Source organism: Lutjanus erythropterus, chromosome 2 (assembly GCF_056507025.1).
Source record: "Lutjanus erythropterus isolate fLutEry1 chromosome 2, fLutEry1.hap2, whole genome shotgun sequence".
Lineage (NCBI taxonomy): Eukaryota > Metazoa > Chordata > Actinopteri > Lutjaniformes > Lutjanidae > Lutjanus > Lutjanus erythropterus.
Window position 1 is genome coordinate 18,776,944 of NC_139318.1, and position 19,307 is coordinate 18,796,250.

The following is a 19,307-nucleotide window of genomic DNA, read 5'->3' on the forward strand; positions in this document are numbered from 1 at the left end:
GCCCCCCTCCTTGAGCTGTCCTCTCTGTGCACGCGCGTGGTCCCCCCCCTCCACCACCACCACCACCTCCACCACCACTAGGTCGAGTCGAGGAGGAGGAGGAGGAGGAAGAGGAGGAGGAGGAGGAGGGATGAGGCGCGCGGCGGAGGGGAAATGGCTGCCGAAAACAAGCCGGAAGGTAAGAGAGAAATAACGGTTTTTATTCGGGGTGGCAGAGTCTAGTTACCAGGGGTTCAGACGAGGCGATGGAGGGACAGAGGCATGGAGGTGGAGAGAGAGAACGACAGGGCTTTCCCTTTCTTTCAGCCCCGTCCCGAAAACACGGACGCTGCTGGTGGTGCTGAACCAGCAGCGACTGTGTGGATGGAGCACGGTTAACCGACACCAAATAAATAACGGGAGGAAGGAGAGTTGTCCTGTCGGTTGGCTCTGGGATAGATAGGGCAGTTTTTCCACCGTCCAATGCTTCTCAGCGTTTCCCCTGAGTAGCTGGTTTATGAGTGCTTTTGAAGCGTTTAGCATAAAAGGGATGGGGATGAGAGAGGATGAGAGTGGTTCACGCTGAAGGAATTCAGATGCTCTGTGTGTGTATGTGTGTGCGCGCGCGCGTGTGCGAATGTGTTTATCTATCTATATGTCTCTTTAAGAGTGAAATAGACCATTGGATCGTACATTTCCTTTCCTGACTGGCACGAAACCTTCCCAGACCAGCTGTGCATCTATTAAGTCACAATCCTGTGTGTGTGTGTGTGTGTGTGTGTGTGTGTGTGTGTGTGTGTGTGTGTGTGTGTGCGTGCGTGCGTGTGCGTGTTTATGTTTGTGGTCTTTTTAGTGTTGATGTGTGTGCTTATGGTTGCTAAGGCACTGAAGGTGAGAATCGGGCTGCATTTGGGGAAGGGGGGTGTATGTGTGTCAGTTTTAGGTCATATCATGTATGAGTCTGGTTTAAATTTTTACTCCCTCCACTAAACTCTTGGGGTCATTATTGTTACACACACACACACACACACACACACTCACACACACACTGTTCAGACTGTTATTCATTCATTCATGAATTATTTAAGGGATGATCAAAATCACCATGGCGATATTATCTCCATCTCAGCTCATGGATTAATGAAATCTTTATTCCTTATTCTCAGTGTGTTGGACATTTGTTTATAAACATTCCCCTGGCTGATGGTCCACACTAAGTATGGGTTTCTTTTCTTTCCTGTTCAAAGTACTGATGTCATACATCCATAAGGCAATAAACATAACAGCTGGATGTGTTGTTATGGATGAGACACAGTTCCTCAGCAACTTAAAGCTATAATAGGTAACATGTCTGCATTAAAGGTTACGTGTGTAACATTTAGGAGGATCCATTGGCTGAAAGAGAATATGATATTTGTGACTTAATTAGTGTACATTCACCTGATAATAAGAATAATTGTGTTTTTACCTTAGAATGAGCATCTTCCACAGAGGTCACCATGTTGGACCACCATGTTTCTACAGTAGTCCAGGTGGGACAAACCAAACTGGCTCTAGATACAACCTTTCATGTTTTGCATGAGTTTTGTGGCCCCTGTAGGTTCTGGTTTACCTTTGGAATGTGAGAGTGAGATGAGATGTTAGCAGTCTGCAAGCTCGTAGCTAGAGGCCGCTAAATCCAACACACTGGTCCTTGAAAAGCTAAAATGGCATTTCATTGTCATTTCTTAATTGATTTGAGAGCCGCAATGATTAATCAGTCAGGTATCATCTGTTTAATTCATTGGCAGCATTTTTCATAAGAAATAAATTGTTTGAGTAAAGACAGTAATTTCTCTGATTTGTAGTTTCTCAAAATGTGAACATTTGCTGGTTTCTTTACTCTTCTATGACAGTAAACTGAATGTCTTTGGGCTGTGGACAAAACAAGACATTTGAGGACATCACCATGGGCTTTTGGAAACACTCATCAACATATTTCACCATTTTCTGAAATGTTATGCTAAACAACTGATCAATTAATCAGTAAAACAGTTCATTGATTAATCAACAATGACATTTTTTGTTAGCTGCAGCCCTAGTATTTAGTGTCATCTAGCAGTGAAATTGCAGATTACAAACACCTCACCTCACCTTTATGCATCTAAAACAACAATTCTTATTTTCAGGTGATTATACACTAATGAAAACATCCTTCTGAATATTATATTACATTCCTGCCATATTCTGTCAATACATCCCTCTAATTCCCACACACAGGACCTTTGATTCTTCTGATCAACTCCTCAGCAGAGTGTTACTGAAAATGACAGAAGGAGTCTTTAAACCTCTCTCCACTAGAGAGCAATGCTGAGCAAGATTTCCCTGACACGTAATTTTTAAAACCATACAAGTAGTGTCACACATTTGTGAACCACATTTTCAAGCATACAGCACTGAAAGACAGACACACATGTATACAAGTGTGCAGGCGAGCATGCAGAGTGTAGCCAGAGGCAGAGGAAAGGCCGTGGGTTGAGAGTCCCGTTGCGTGAAAAGACAAGAACTGTAGATGGGACAGATGGCCCATGGGCTGATCAGCAGGCACTGTACCACATAAATATAAAACCATCTCCCTGCTCTACTGTACTGCACCTACAGACACACACACACAAACAGACTCACGCATTCACAGAATATGGGTTTTTTTGCCAGTTGCCCCCTCTCAGTGTTAGGTGTAGAGAGGATGTAATAATTTACGAGCCTCAGCCGAGCTGAATGAAAGCCAAATGAATCGCAGGGGCAATGGAGGTGGGAGACAGCTGTCCACTCTCTCCAGTCCCTGACAGATGTGCATGGTGCTGATCAGCAGAGTACACTAGTGGGCATGAGAACAACATCCACCAAATAGCAAGGAAGACCATCTCCCTCTGCGCTGGTTGGTCTACTTTGTATCATAGCAACAGTGGTCAGGGAAACAGAGAAATGATGAGAGAGAAGAGAAACTAAAGCTGGGTACAAGTTAGTCACACACATGGAGGCAGTGTATCTACTGTGGCCAATCGATCAGGGGACACAATGGATGCAAGTTAGTGGATCAGAAAATGGATCAGCCCACATGCATATCACTTGGAGTTTTGTTTCTGGGCTTTAGAGGAAGGAAGAATGAGGTGAGGTGTGCGACTGCCAAGGAAACCAAAGTCTGGAGCGTCTCCTAAATATGTCTTTGTCTCTCCCGCGCTCTTTTTCTCCCTTTGTAGGACTGAAGAAGATAAGAAATCCAGAGCGAATGGTCAGGATTGCTGTTGGATACACAGGACACACCCCTCCCAAGAGTGACGACACCGACGCCAACAGTAAGAGACACACAAACACTCTCTTCACACTGTTTGTGCGTGCGCGTGCACACATTTGTCTGTAGCACACAGGGTGACTCTGGGAGCAAGTATAAAAGCCTTCTGGCAGAATGATGTGATGCGGGAACCGAGGTCTCCTTCTCATCTGCTCTGTAACAGATCACACTTAGACACACGCGCACGTGTACTCACACACTAAACAAACACTCTCTGCTGAGACGTCATTCCAATTCAGCTCTGTTACACATCATGTTTATTCATGCATACCAGTACAGTATTAGTGGGCACACACACACACACACACACACACACACACACACACACACACACACACACACACACACACACACACACACATGCAGTCTGCTGCACATAACCATAGAGAAGGCAGAGCTTACTTTGGCTATCAGTAGTTTATTGTCACACCTAATCTGTACACATGGCATTATGTATCTATAATCCTCAATGGGCCTGGTTAAACTAGAAGTGAGATGGAGTGTGTAATCTGGGGTTGCTGAATGGTCGTGTATGCGTGTGAGCTTGTCCCAGGCATGTGTGTGATTGCCGTGGTGTGTTAGAGGGACTATAAAAGGCAATGATTGCTTTGATTGGGTATTGATTTTAGGGCACATGATGCAGATGCATGCCCCTTCCTCTTATGCTTGTGATGTTAGGGGGACAAATTGGTGTAAAATAAACAGATGTGAGGAGGAGGAGTACACTCCTAGGTTTCCAAGAGGGTTCTTCTTGAGGGTATGAGGTTTTACCCAGAACCGTTTGCTTCTGAAGAATCCCTTTTATTAGAAAGAGTTCTTCAAGGAATTGTCAATGGTTCTTTGTACCATAATATAAATAGGTTCTCAACACATTCCCCTTTGTGGGTTCTAGACGAAACCCTTGGATTATAAAAGGGTTCTCAGTAGAACCAACTTTTGGGATTTGGATAAAATTCTTGAAATATGAGATGGTTCCTGGTCGAAGATCCTGGGTGAGTTCTAGATAAAATCCTTGGAATATAAAAGGGTTCTTCCTGAAGGTCTGAGGCTCCACTCAGAACCAGTTGTTTCTGAAGAACATTTTTTGAAAGAAAGCTTAGTTTAGGGTTCTTTGTAAGACCAAAGGTTACATTAAGAATGCTTCTTGAAAGAAAACATTATTCAACATTTTTTTAAAATCCTTGAACAACTGTCTTGTCAAATGTTCTTTCTACTGTAATATAAAAGTATTTGTATTAGAACCCTCTATGTGGGTTCCTGGAAAACCCTGGGATTATAAAAGGGTTGTCTGTAGAACTCCCTGAATAGGCTTTAGTTAAACCCTTTGAATATGAAAGGGTTCTCAGTAGAAGATGGGTTTGTGTTAGACGGTGAAATGATTCTGGATAGGACACCCAAGAGGGTTTTGGGGAACCTTTACACCATAGAATAGTTTTCCTTTAGAACCTCTCACAAGGGATCTGGGTGAAACTTCTCACTGATGGTTCTAGGTATAGCCTTTTATGTCTAGTAATAGGTAGAACCTTGAAAAAAAGAGTTCTAAGGGGAAACTATATAAAATGTTTTACCAGGAACTGGAATTCGAATTGGACAAGCAGAAGAACTTTTATGCTTCTAGTTATCCTCTGTATTTTTAAGAGTGTAGGCATACATGCTGCTTAGTGAGGTGGTGGTGTAGGCCTGGGTGATGGGTATAGTGGGGGAAGGTATGTCAAAAACACCCCCATCCACCCCCAACCAGCTTTTTTCATTTCAAAAGGAGCAGATGGCCTTCTACCTGCACCAGGCCCTCTTATTTTGTTAAGAGTGATGAGAGGAAATGAGACTGTCGCAAAATAGCAAATAAAGCATTAAGAGAGAATCTGAAAAAACAATAGAGTAGAATAGAATAGAATAGAACAGAGAGTTCTGTTTGGGATGGCTGTTTAATATGAGCTGAGACTTCCCGAGCCTATCCCTGTCTCCTATCTGTTCTCACGTCCCAGCTGGAGGATTACTGGAGGAAAAGTTTATCAGCAGAATGATAAAATTAGCATGCACGCCCATCTCTCTCTATCACCCCCACCCCCCACCCCCTACTCTCCATCTTTCTCTTGCCTCCTCTCCCTCCCTCTTCCTGCACTCTCGCTCATCCCATGCTATGCTCCCCCCTTTCTTCCTCTCCTCCCTGCCCTGGCTCCTCTCCCTCCTGCCCTCCCTCCCTCTCTACCATTCCTCTATCTAGCTGCTGTGCAATGAGCCTTTCTTTCTGTCACATTAATTTCATCCCGAAAAGGGGGGAAAATGTGAAAATTTCCCCCGACGCCTCCTAATATCAGTAGGGGGAGAGTTAAGAGTTGCATTTGGAGCATTTTTCTCTCTCTTTACTGAGGAGAGTTTTATAATTAACTGACAGCCATCTCACAAGGGCATTGGCTTGTTTCTGTGTTAAATATGGAGATGACAGTTTTATGAGGTAAAATATTCATCAGTCGGAGGCCGCTCTTCTGTGTGATTCCAGTCTAAATTATGGCATTTGATAGGCTACCGAGGCAATGTTTCACTTTGGTTGAACATTTTCACTTTTTAGCACGTATACCTCCATATGACTTAATGAGCCAGTGGTTCCGCATTAGCATGCAGGCTTTGTCACTCTTTTTGGACTTTACTAGATTAGCAAGTGAGTGAATGATCTATGAATTTGTGTCTTACTGCTGAGGGATGCACATGAAGCAATGCAGGTATTTAAATTTTTATTGTTTCAAATACAAATATGAATGTGAGCAGTGCTAAATTTCCATATTTAGATGTGATTTTTTTCCCCATGTCCCAAGATGGTTCATTTTCCTGGGTAGCCGGAAACAAAAGAGAAGTTTTTGCCCCATGTCACACCACAGTACAGCTCCACTGAGAGCCATTTGGAACAGATGGAAAAGACGATTGCGACAGTACCCAAGCTGAATTTTTTAAAAACAGGGACGCATTCTCTGGTTCGGGATGGTTAGAAATACAAGATACAACCCTTTGGGGTGTAAAAAGCTCATCAGCATTCAACAAATCTGCAAAGTTGGTCTTCCATTCCTCGTCAGCGGGGAGAGTGAGGATGGGTTAAGATGACGGTCGTGTCCATGAAGGTGTGCTTTGAAAGGGATTTCGGTACCAAGGTCACTGATAAAAAACGCCACTCTGGGACAAATACTGTGATGTGTGTGTTCTTTGATCGGCAGGCACTGTGTGTGTATGCGTGCGTGTCTGTTTGCATGTGTGTGAGTGCGTGTGTGTGTGTGCGCGGGTGTTTGTGTGCCTACACATGTGCAATGGGCTTGTTTGATGTGGTGGTTCTGGTACATTTCAAAGGCGAGGCTCTGATGAGAATTCTTCAGAACAGCAGGGGGAGGGGAGGGGGTTATAGCCAGGAGGGGTGGGGTTTAAACGCTGATTGGCATTCATAGCAGAGAGGCTGGAGTGCTGCTAAAAAAGAAATTAGGCTTTAACTAAGCTGCACCATTCAGCTGTTTAACTAAGCTGCTGCACCGTTCAGCTGTTTGAAATTTTGTCTTCTCAGGCCTTCTATTAATAAATGCATAATTGATTAGGGGGGAGCATACGTGCCTGAACACATTTCCCACTGACACACACTCACACACACATGCTCAGACACCTACATACTTACATGAGCACATAGACCCCACTCGTGTCCTGTTGCCCTCTTAGAAATAATGCTGCGAACTAGAACCATAACAGGTTATTCGGCTTGCCCCCATAGATGAACCCTTTTTGGTTCCTGTAGAACCTTTTAACGATTCCACTTGGAACCATTTTAGATAACTCTATCTAGACCCCTACATAAAGGGTTATACATAGAACCATATGTGAAAGGTTCTACACAGAACCCCCTATGAGAGTTTCTACAGAAAACCCTTCTATGGTGTAATGGTTTCACCCAGGAACCTTTCTGATGTTAGACCCTTTCTCATCTAGAACTATTCTAGATTAACACTTTACGAAAGGAGGATTTCAGCAATCCTTGAAGAACTCTTTCGTTTAAATTAGAATTTTTTGGATGAAAATGGTTCTTAACGGAACCTTTAGTCTCACAAAAATAACCCTTGATTAACCCTTTCTTCAAAAAAGGGTTCTTTTGAAGCAAGTGGTTCTGGGTAGCATCCCAGACCTTCAGGAAAAACCCTTTAGGAACCATTATTTCTACGAATGTATAGGCTTAGGATTATAGTACATTCCTCTCTTTGGGTCTCTTTGTGTTACCTTGTTCCATCTCGTGTCCTTGCAAATTTCTTACTTTCTGAATCTTCTCTCTGTCTCCGTAAGTTTTTTTTTCATTAACTGTCTCTCTCTGGCTCATTGTCTTCCTGTGTGTCTCTGTCTCCTGCTCTGACCCTCCCACCCCACCTATCTCTCTTTTTCTCTCACTCTGTCGTCTGCCCTCAGGTAGAGTATAATTCCTATCTTCCCAGGGGAGTCATGAATGGACGCCCTCTACTCAAATGCTTATCAATAACCTTTGAGTGCTTGCTCTCTTTGACTTCTGAGCGGCACACCCGTTGGGCACACTCACAAACAGACACACACACATACATGCATACACCAGGGGCTCTATCTTTGTGTGGACGTTATGCGCTGGTGAAGTGGTATTTTCCTGAGGCGCAGTGGAACTTTTTTCCTCACCTGCACCTATTGAGTATTTTAGTGGTTCTCCACGCACAGCAGTGGGAGGAGAGGAGTTACAGGGGCAGTTTCACTAGTAATCCAGTGGTGTACACTTTCACAGTTCTCTCCAAAACTAAACAAACCCCTTATTGTATCCGATTTTCTTGCTTGTTAAGATGTTTTTCACCAGTAGTCACATAAGATTACACTGAAAAAGGATAAGGCTGGTAACAAATCCCACGAAAATACCAAAACATGTATTTGTGCGTCTCTTAATATTCAAAGGTCCAAGTGTGTAAGATTTATAGGGATCTATTGGCAGAATAGGGCAGGAATGGAATATAAAAAGTGTTTTAGTATATAATCACTTGAAGATAAGAGTCATGTTTTTGTTGCCTTAGAATGAGTCATTTACAGTTACCACCAGGAGCAGATCCACTTCTATGACAGTGAAATGGACAAACCAAACACTGGCTCTAGATAGGGCTTTTCTTGTTTTTTTGTGAGTTTCATGGCCACTTTAGGGTTTTCCTACACCAGACCTATTCAATTGTTTTTTAACGAAGGCACGATTTGAAAAAAAACTGTGATGTGTCAAGGGGCCAGATGTTTACATTTCTTATGTCTGACCTGTAAAGTTAAGCATTTCAATTAATTAAATTTCTTCTTTATTTTATTTTTTTTTACAGTTGTAAAAGAAGCAATATGCACAAAAGTACAGTCCAGTACAAACAATGCACATCTGTAAACACAACTTGTTATTAACTTGTAGCTTGTTATTGAATAACGTTTTTTTTCAGTGAGTTTGGCTCTTCTAAATTCCCAGCCCGAGTCAAAACTTTATAAAAATACTAAGTGTCTCTCTGCTTAACAAGATAACCAATGAATGGGCTAATTAGTCTACTAACAAAAATGTTATACTTTAATAAATAACACGAACACCTGTGAACTTAGAGTGCCCTATCTTACTCTGATCTAAATCACAAGTAGAAGTAGAAGTAGGCGCAATGGATTTAATCTATTCGAGGTGTGTCCAAATCCACTTTTGCTGTCTTGCACCAGGGGCACTGGGGTATCTTGTCCTCTCCCACCCCTTGCGCCAGCAGCGCATAGCAGGATACACCTATCAGCTGCACCCAAGTACCATGATTAATTCACAGACAAGTTTAGGCCGAGCATGCAATAAACCAATCCGAAAGTCGGCTCTCATCACCTGGCTGTGTGCTTTAGCCAAACGCGCTGGGTGCCACCTTGTGCAGACAGACTTTGTGCTTTGAGCAGGTTTTAACGAGTCTAAGGCACAAGTGCTTTTTACTCCAATGGGCCGAGCACAGGATAGCAAATGCACCTGGCCATGCCTTTGTTTTGCCTTCATTTTTAGACCTCCTGCTCATGGCTGCACAAACCAGGTGCAAGTTCATTTGGTAATGAACTTACACTTGCAAAAATGACAACTGCACCAGTATAAGATAGCGAATCCACCTGCGCCACCAGTGCAACGGATTTGCACTGGATGTGGCCCAGAATGTCATCAGGTTATTTAGATAAAACCACAATGATATGCTATTTTTTATATCTGGATATTTGCAGATGATCTCAACATCACTGCTATATTCCACTAAATCCTACACACTGGTCCTTTAAATACTTCCCTGGCTTAAAGGCTTAAATCTTTAAACACAGGTCACAGATATGTGGTTACGTTTTTAAAAATGCTAAATGTTTCCTAAAACAGTTTGGTACTGTACTTTTTAGCAAATGTTGCCTAAACAAGAGTAAGTAATGTATTTATTGGAGACTATTTTCAGCAATGGATTTGGTGCTCTTTTTGGCAGCAGGACAGTGTATCCAGGATTGACTGAAAATAAATTGCTACCCATGTTCATTGTAATAAAGACGTAAGTCACACAGTGTGTGGTGTGGCTCACTGACATGAAAAACAATTCTGTACCAATACTTAAAGGGCTAGTTCACTCCCAAATCAAAAACACATATTTTCCCCTGGCCTGTAGTGCTATATATCCATCTAGATAATTTTGGTGTGAGTTGCTGAGTTTTTAAGATATCTTCTGTAGAAATGTCTGTCTTCTTTCAATTATAAAATTCAATTGTTCACACCAAGAAAATCTAGATCTGAATGAGTAGCAATACATGCCAGGGGAGGAATATGTATTTTTGATTGTGGGGTGAACTATCCCTTTAATTCCAAGTAAAAGACATAGGTCCAAATTTATACCTAAGTAGTTGGCATTGAAATATACTTAATATTAAAGTCAAAGTACTCATTATGCAGAATGGCCTATTTCAGAATGCTATATATTATATTATTGGATTAGAATTATTTATGCATCAGTGCTTACATGACTTTAATGCTGAAGCTGGTAAAGGTAAAGGTGAAGCTGAGTTTAACTTTATCTGCTGGGTAGCTTAGGAATTCCCCCCTGGGGATCAGTTTAATTTTCTTTTTAATGTATAACATTACATCATAATATTTGCTAATTATAAATTTTATTATTCATCCGAATATGCAAAGTAACTAGTAACTGCAGCTGTAACAGAAAATGGAAATGTACTTAAATGTACTTGTGGTACAAGTACCTCAGAATTGTGCCGTATTTGAGCAAATGTAAGTAGGTACTTTCCACTTGTGCAGACTTTGCCTACACAGGTAATACTTGTAAGTGGGATCAATTTATTGACAATTTTGGCCTTTTCTGGGATTTCTCAATAATAAGAAAAAGTAGAACATCCCCTTTATTCTTTAAAGCAAGAATGCCAAAGAGATAAAGGTTAATAATTGATTTTTACCAGCTTACATCACCTCACCTGTGGTTAGTATGTGGATCATTGTCCCTCTAAAATAAATAGTGCATCATTACGCACAGAAAACATGCTGCTCCCTGGACTTTCAGTATGTCTAAAACATAATTTAAACTTCAAACTAAACATCTGCCCATAGCAACATTTGGGCTGCTGTGTATTTGCACTTGTGCCTCTCCAGCTCCCGTACAAGAATATTAGTTGCCTCTCAGGAGGAGCTAGTCTGGAGTCTCTGCTCCATTACCAAACTGTCTGTATAACACTGTTGGGAGAGCATTGCTTTTAAAGGGGATAAGAGAGGCCCATGTGATTGCCCCTGATTGTTACCAACCCCAAATGCACTGATAATGTATGATAATGGCTTCTTCTTAATCCAAATCTGCTTCCGGGTGGGCCCCAGATGCGCTGTACACCTCCACCTGCGGTCCAAAAATAAGTGTGCTGCCACTCCCTCTGCACTCTGCATACTGAACTATTATTTGTGCCATGCATCTTCAGTGACCATATTATCAATATTACTTGTCAACATCACTGTGAATCACCCATGAGTGAATAAGATATAATAAGACACACTTATACACATAAAGATGATGTGGAAATGTTAAACATAGTTGGTGTGCAGTTTGCTGGCTTTGTCCTGTTCCATTGAGTTGGAATAACATACTTATTGGGCCATACAAAGTATCTGCCTGTCATCTGTTCGCACTTCTATGCCAAAAAATCTCAGCTGTATTTTTAATGAATCAGAAAATCCCAATTTTTCACACATAAAGCTCTGAATTGACCAGATTTTCTTTTAACAAAATTAATTAAAGCTTATGTCCTTCAAAAGCCTGAACAAATCTTTGTGCAAATTCACTTGCACAAGGCCACATCAAGCCATTAAAAATACTCCACAATAAAAGTTTGTTATGATTTTATTCACCCAGATCCCAGAGAGGCTGCATTTTGGTATTCTCCTCTCACAATCTGTCTGTGTCTGATGAGAAATTTCTCTCCTCTTCCTACTCATCCCTCATTTATCTTCCTTTATCTTCACCCCCTCTCCTCCTCCCCCTCCTCCCCTCGTGCTCCAGATGAGCTGGGCCAGTTGAAGATCTACCTTCCTAAGAAGCTGCTAGAGTGTCTACCCAAATGTTCCTCTCTGCCCAAGGAGCGCCATCGCTGGAACACCAACGAGGTGAGAATGAGACACACTCAAGAGGGAAATATCCGTGACAGTGAGACAAACTCAATGTTTTTTATTTATTTATTTATTTTTTTTTGCCGGTGACTCATCTTAAGCTAATGTCACATTGAGAGATGAAGAGGAGGTAAACAAACACAATGGCAGCTTTTCATTATGGGACCCTTAAAACTGTGACACCAAGAAATAAAAAAGGAACAGCAACCTGAGCTCACAGCTGAAAAATCCCACAGACTGTACATTCCATTTGGTGTGTTGCTCCCTTTTGCGCTTTGTAATCCAAACAACTCTGGGTTAAGGCGTAGGAATCATGGGCTCCAGGGTCTGAAACTATACAGGGCTTAGAGGCTATGAAACAAGAAATGAGGCTACAGATTGAATGTTTCCACTGCTGATTGTTACTGGGTTCAAAAACCCTATGGTCAGTTGGATAAAGATTGTTATCTGAACCTCACATTGTTGCTATGCAACCATAGAAAGCTGTTAAATGCGTGGCACATTTCTGCTCATAGGCGCTTTTTTCTGTTTTGTGTTATGTGTGAAAATGATGCTCTAGTTACATTGTGTAATGTTGTCCTCCGAAACAAAAAATAGAGGCAAAATGAAAAGCTGTCTGTGTGTTATAATAAACAACAAAAGCAGTAATCATGCACCCAGAGGATTTGATCATAAAAGCAGGTTAAGTTAAAGTAACTTAAGGGCTTTTTGCACTTCACTTAAACAGTAGCCACATTGTAGAACTTTTAGTTTATCTACTGTTGAAGGTTTCCCACAAACTCATGACTACCACTCATTAATATAGGGCAGAGTTTTCCCTGCTCTGGGCCAAAATTAGCATCATATTTGCAGCATGAACAATAGATAACTTAAATTGTGCTGCTGGCTAAGTGATACAATGTAAAATCAGGCCAAATTAGGTTGGGACAAGTCTTTACTCAGGGCCAAAGATAACCCTGAGCTAAACATGTGGGGTGTGAAAAGCTTTTCAGAGGTGCATGTTGTTCCAGACTTAAGCTGTTAGCTTAGGGAAGTGTTTGATGGGTGGAAATGGATGCAGGCATTTATCGTCAATAGCTCCTTGTTTATGCATTGCACAGCTCTCCACTGGTGGTTTGCTCCATCCATTGTGATGTGGTTGGCCTCTGCTGAGACATTTTCTCCATGTGCAGGCTGTGCACTCCATTATGGATGTGTGTTTGTGTGTTTGTGTTATTGATTACCAAGTCCAGCATTATTATGCAATGCAAAGCTGATTTGGCCTGTGGTTTTTCTCTCAGGAAAGTCATTACATTTTTCATGCAATCCATCTCAATGAAGGTCATACTGGGAGTTAAGCACGGCACCTACTGAACAGTGTGCTCACATGAGTGTGTGTGTGTGTGTGTGTGTGTGTGTGTGTGTGTGTGTGTGTGTGTGTGTGTGTGTGTGTGTGTGTGCATGTACGGTTCAGAACAACGTGACTGCTGCTGGTTAGGGACTTCTACACATCTGTCTAACCAAGAGCAATTGTGCACAAGGTGCGGGGACTAGACCAAAGCACCTTGTTGCTGCTCCCTCTCCTGCCCTGTCTCCCTCTTTCTCTTCATCAGTCTCCCATCCAACTCACCATCTAGTCCTCCCTATCTCTATCTTTCATTCACCCCCCCCCCCCCCTCGTCTCTTTCTCTCTTTCCATGGGTCTCTCTCTCTCTCTCTCTCTCTGATGAGGAGGTACAGGCTCAGTTCAGGGGGAGGTTGGGTGTCCCTCAGCGGTTTCCTTCAAAGCTCCTCTTCCACCCAGGCATAAAGTTTCCTGCATACTTAAACACTCCATTGTGTCTGCTGCTCCTCTCACTTGGTGCTTTCATAGGGGAGAGCTGTGTGTATGCACACTGTGCGTCTAGTGCATGTATGTATTTCAGTCTGTGTATGTGTTTCTGCCTACATGTGTAAGTGTGTCTGTTAGGGGATGTGTACAGCTCCAGATTATTGCGGGAGCTGCTGCAACAAAAGAATTGATTTTTTTTTCTGTGTTTGTTGATTTTTATCTGTCTGTATTGCAGACATGGCAAGAAGTATAATAGTTTTCATCAGCAGCATATGGAAAATTGAAATCATCATTGGTAATACAATTCCATACACGTGTAGGGTCTTATACCACAGACTGTATATCAAATAGTGGATGGAGCCTCCAGGTTTGTTAAGTGAAACAAATACAAAAGTTCCTTAAACCTGTTCTTTCTAAAGTCCAGCACAGAGCAACTCCACTGATGGCAAAAATAAGTTCCATTGTAATCTTATAATAAAATGACCTTCACTTGATTTATGACCTCAGTAAACAGTTGATGAGTTTATGATCTCAATCACTAGTTTCAAGTTTTCTCCTATAGAGTGCTTTAAGAGATGTTCATGTTTTGTTCTACAACATAAAATGTGTCAGTGAATCACCCACTCGTGAATTTTGAAGTTTTTAAGTGTCTTAAAAAAGGTGGTTGCTAACAAGTGGTTAAATGAGACTATAGAGGTTGTCGCGGACATTAAGTGGTACTCATTTCTGAGGATTAGTTTGCTTAACAAAATGTGTAAGTACCATCAGTTTGGCATAGAGCTTATTTTCTGCACTAATGCAAAATCCAATGGAAAAATTCCATTTGCCTTTTGTCGACGGAATCAGAGCAATGCTAACTTCTAGGTTAGCCTACAATAATACATCATCCCTGCAGCATTCTATATAGCATGATGTTTATTTTATAAATTTGGTCCCATTTAGACAAAAACAGACAATAAATGCTTTATGGGCTACTGTATGATTGACAAGTCAGTGTCCAGCAAACAGGGCTCACAAAACCCAGATCAAATTGTCAAACTAAGCAATGTTGATCAGATATGGATCAGTATTGTGTTACAACATTGCATTTCTTGCCTTAAATGTTTTCAGAAACATATTTTAGTGGCCAGTTTAGTTGTAATAGGAGAAAGATCGCGACCAGGAAGACTAAAACACCACCTAAATTGCAGTTCGTCACCCACCAGTGCCACACTTTTATCGGTGCTGTGCATGTTCTGGTTACAAAAAAACAAAATGGCAAACCCCATAATGCCAAACTCAAGGCTTCTAATGGGTGATGTCATAGTTGTTTCATATTTGGTTTGGACATCCACCACAGATTGTAGTGTAAAGGCCTGTTCACATATACGTTAATGCAGGGCAGTGGCCATCACCTGCATAAATCTTTGCTGTTGGTTGCCCTCTCAAAGTTCACAAAGGCATCAACACAATTTATGGTCACTCCACTTAATTCATGTATGTGTGACCAGGCCCTAACACAATTTTATTTGTGGGATTTCCAGACCAATCAGTTGCAAGTTAGCTGTCAAATTTAAAGCCTTCAGTTTACAATATTTATTTAGTCACATCTCCTCAATGTGTGTGTGTTTATTTGTGTTAAAATATAATACCGTTCTAGTCTAGAAGTTGCTCATGAAGTGTGGTGATGTGTTATCGACAAATGTGCGTCCACAACGCCCAGTAATTATTCGGTGTGTAGACATTTGTGTGTGTGTCTGTGTTTGGGTGTGCATGTCTGCGTATGTACTTTTTGTGTGTCCATAGTATTCTTCACTTCCATAGCTTACATTTTAAGGAAATCAAGAATTGGTTTTATGTTTCCTCATCCTCACTGTTGCTGGGTTTATGCATGCTCTTTATGCATGTCTGCATGTAGAATTAGGATTATCCTTAGTGTATGTGCATGTGTGTATGTGTATTTGTGAATAAGAAGACAGTGTGATAGATAAAGAGATTACCACTCTGTGTTTGGAAGAGGACGCCTGTGATTAATTCAGAACCAATCTTTACGAGTCTTCATCTGATATGTCCTTATTCTCACCTCTTTCTTGGCATGTGTATGTGTGTGCAAGTGTGTGTGTGGCTATCTGTGTGTGCGCGCGCTTGTTTTCTTGCACGTGTGTGTGCAATTGCATATGATCCTCTGATCTCTGTTTTGTCACGCATGGCTCCCCCCGACACCTTGGCCTCCCATGAGCGCTGAGCTGTGACCCCATACATTTTTACCCAATGCACTCCTCCTCCTCTCTGTCCTTTCCTCTCCTCCTTCCCTCTCTTCCTCTCTCTCTCTCTCTCTTTTGTGTATCTACTGATGTGTGAAATTATTCTGGGATGGAGGGATGGATTCCTCCCTGAAGGGCTGAGTGGAGGCGTGAGCCTTTTGTTCAATAATAGATTGGGGGTGTATGTGTATCTGTCCATGGTAATAGACTATAGACTAGTTTTAGATAACAAACCACACTCAGGTGGACAGACTGACAGTGGAGCCTGTTTTATCCACCCATCGGGAAAGACTTGTTGTTTGGTTTCAGCAAATTCTGTGGAGCGCTAAAATAAGGAGGCTATCAAAACTTTTCCTCATGTAGACAAAGACAAACTTTAGAGTCTGATCCTGGGACTCCAGCTCATGAAAAGATATGATTACTCTTGTGGGGGACCCTTGACATACGACTCATATTTTAAAAAGCTAGACTGAGTTGAATACTTTGTAAAATTCCCCTTTCAAAAGCTTCAATTAAAACAATGAATCATGCACATGCACACTATGTTATTGCATGATCTAACATGCATTTTAAAGGCTTCTAACTTCAGAGCAACCCCCCCACTATGATTCAAATGATGCAACTGTCAAACGGGTTGGTGCAGTCTTCAGTACATCACACAGACGACAGCCGTCTGTGCCACAATGCCTCTGTGAGTCGGCTCCACATGTCGCTCAACTATATGGCTGCAAAAAAGCCAAGCGTTAAGGATGGGTTGCATTATTTTGGTATTAATGATATGAAATATAATATGATATAAAACATGCAGTGTTTTATTGTGGAGCTGTTCTTGTCATGCAGCGATATATTGGTAGCTGTATGGTGTTAAGACAGCTAGTTGACAGTTCACACACGCTTGTGTCTGGCTGTGCCGCCACATGACACTAACATGATTGCTTGAATGAGAGGCAGATCAGAAAGCAGCATATACATTTTAGATTACTGCCCCATCTGCCTCCTCTGTGTGTGTGTGTGTGTGTGTGGTTGAGCATCAAGGGTGGGTGTTGCTATGGCAACGGATTGTGTGTATGTGTGTATTCCTGCTAATGGTATGATCGATGCATGTGTGACACAAACGCCGTTAGTGATTGTTCAGTACGTCACAGGTGATAAGAGAGACGTGACACAGTCAGTATGTCTGCTTGTGATGCTGAACGTGTACAACAGACCCCCCCCCCCAAAAAAAGACGGTTGGTGAAGGACAAAAGCTCTAAATCTCAGGTAAAAATTTCAGCACCCACTCACACACTCACCTGTGCATGCTGTGGCGTCTCAGCTCCAAATTTCTACCCCAAACAAAGCTCTGCGTCTGTGAGGGTGTCTGAGTGTGTGTCTGAGTGTGCATGTTTAATTTATTATTCATGCCATTATTGTTATTTGTGAGCCATTAAATAGATACATTGAATTAAATATGCATGCATTGTATTCCTACATTTCTTCATCATGGAGATATGTGCCATTTTTTCCCCCGTAGATAAAACATGAGGCAGGACAAGTTTCTGGAAAAGAGCTTACACAGAAGGGATGAATTAAAGGTACCAGTGGAAAATACTATGGATCCATTATAGCGATAGAGTTAGCAGACGACCAGGCCTCTATGTTCCATTTATACCATGGCAAACAATGCCCTTGTTTTATGAATTTGATGTGTGAATCACTAATGTCCAGCTCACACTGGCATGGGGCCAGGAGAGGCTGACACTCTCCATTTTGTCTGCTGTGTCAGAACAAAGACAAAAGTAATACACACGCCTTTGGAAACTTGCTAAAAGTTCCATTTTTAAAAAGGAATGGGTGTGCCGCTCATGCATTTGTTAGATAACATGATCACGAGAGACTTGGTGTATCCGTGTCAGTGTGTGTGAGTGTGTGTGTGCATGTCCCAGAGCCTGCCTATGGCTGTAACCTCTCCAGTTGACATTGAGCTCTGTGCTGTTGCCGTTTACCAGAGTAAAGCATGGTTTAATGAGAGGGCAAAGAAGCCGACACACACACTCGCACACTCACGCATCCTTGCTCACATGTATATACACATGCAGACATGCACACACACAATACCAGAGGGGTGTTTCACAGCTCCTTATATTTGATTCCTATTCTTTTATCTTTAATCATTCCTCTGTCTTTTGGGTTGAGAGATATTTTATGTTTGGAGAGCGCCAAGTTATAATCACTAATTAGTCCTCCAGGCTCTTTCTCCCTCCCTCTCTCCTTTTCTCCTCCTCTTTGTCTATTTCTCCATCTCTCTCTGAGCCAAGCCAAGCCCAATTAACACCCAACGTCATTTTGTGACTGTTGTGACTTCCATTTCCGCTGCAAAACTCCAGACATCCATACTGTCCTGATGACCAAACTGGAAGCCAAATGTGCAGCAATGCAAAGAATTAATTAGATTCGTTCTATTCATGAATGTAATTTCCTTGTTGATTCATGTAATTATCCAGCAAGCTTTTCACTGGCAAATGAGACTGCGCATGATAAATTGGACATGTGCGTGTGTAGATGCCTCATAGATAGTTGGGATCAAGATTTGACCAGATATTTCACCATATACACGTTCACAAGAGGCTGAGATTAACCAGGTTTTACAAGTCTAGTCAGGGAAAGCCAGGTGTCTGTGGGAGGAGTCCTCTCCTCTCCTCTCCTCTCCTCTCCTCTCCTCTCCTCTCCTCTCCTCTCCTCTCCTCTCCTCTCCTCTCCTCTCCTCTCCTCTCCTCTCCTCTCCTCTCCTACCCAACTGGAAGCCCCATATTTTCCTCCTGTTCTATTTTCTCCATGTCGCACAGACCCACTATTTATCTTGCCCACTATAATTTGACACAAAATATTGTTAACTGGAGACACAGAAATATATTAAACAGTGGGAATGTGTGACTGTGAGTGTGGGGGTGTTGTGTGTGTGTGTGTGTGTGTGTGTGTGTGTGTGTGTGTGTGTGTGTGTGTGTGCGTGTGTGTGTGTGTGTGTGTGTGTGTGTGTGTGTGTGTGTGTGTGTGTGTGTGTGTGTGAGCGCCTGAGCTCGTTTGTGTGTGTGAGTTTGAGTGTGTCTTTGTGTTTTAACTTCCCGTTAGATTCCTAGCCCTACCAAAAAGAAGTGAATGACCAGCAGTGTCTGCTGTAATAAGAAGCCAGGCTGTGCAGTGGAGACAATACTTTTTGTATCCTTAAATGTCCTCACATAGAACCTCTGTAATATCTGAGTCCTGTGTAAATTAGATTTAATTCATTGGAGACAGATAAAGCATTAAAATGTGTAC

The 19,307-nt window shown here is 42.0% G+C and overlaps 1 protein-coding gene across 1 annotated transcript in view; it reads left to right on the forward strand.

The window, feature by feature from the left end:
- The first annotated feature begins 92 nt into the window (after positions 1-92).
- The window catches only part of LOC146331409 (calmodulin-binding transcription activator 1-like), a 76,920-nt gene continuing 57,705 nt past the window's right edge, over positions 93-19,307 (forward strand). The window contains exons 1-3 of the mRNA XM_084730672.1: positions 93-178; positions 3,219-3,314; positions 11,854-11,957. Coding sequence (XP_084586798.1) covers positions 154-178; positions 3,219-3,314; positions 11,854-11,957 — 225 coding nt within the window. The 5' untranslated portion in view covers positions 93-153. The remainder of the gene's footprint in view (positions 179-3,218; positions 3,315-11,853; positions 11,958-19,307) is intronic.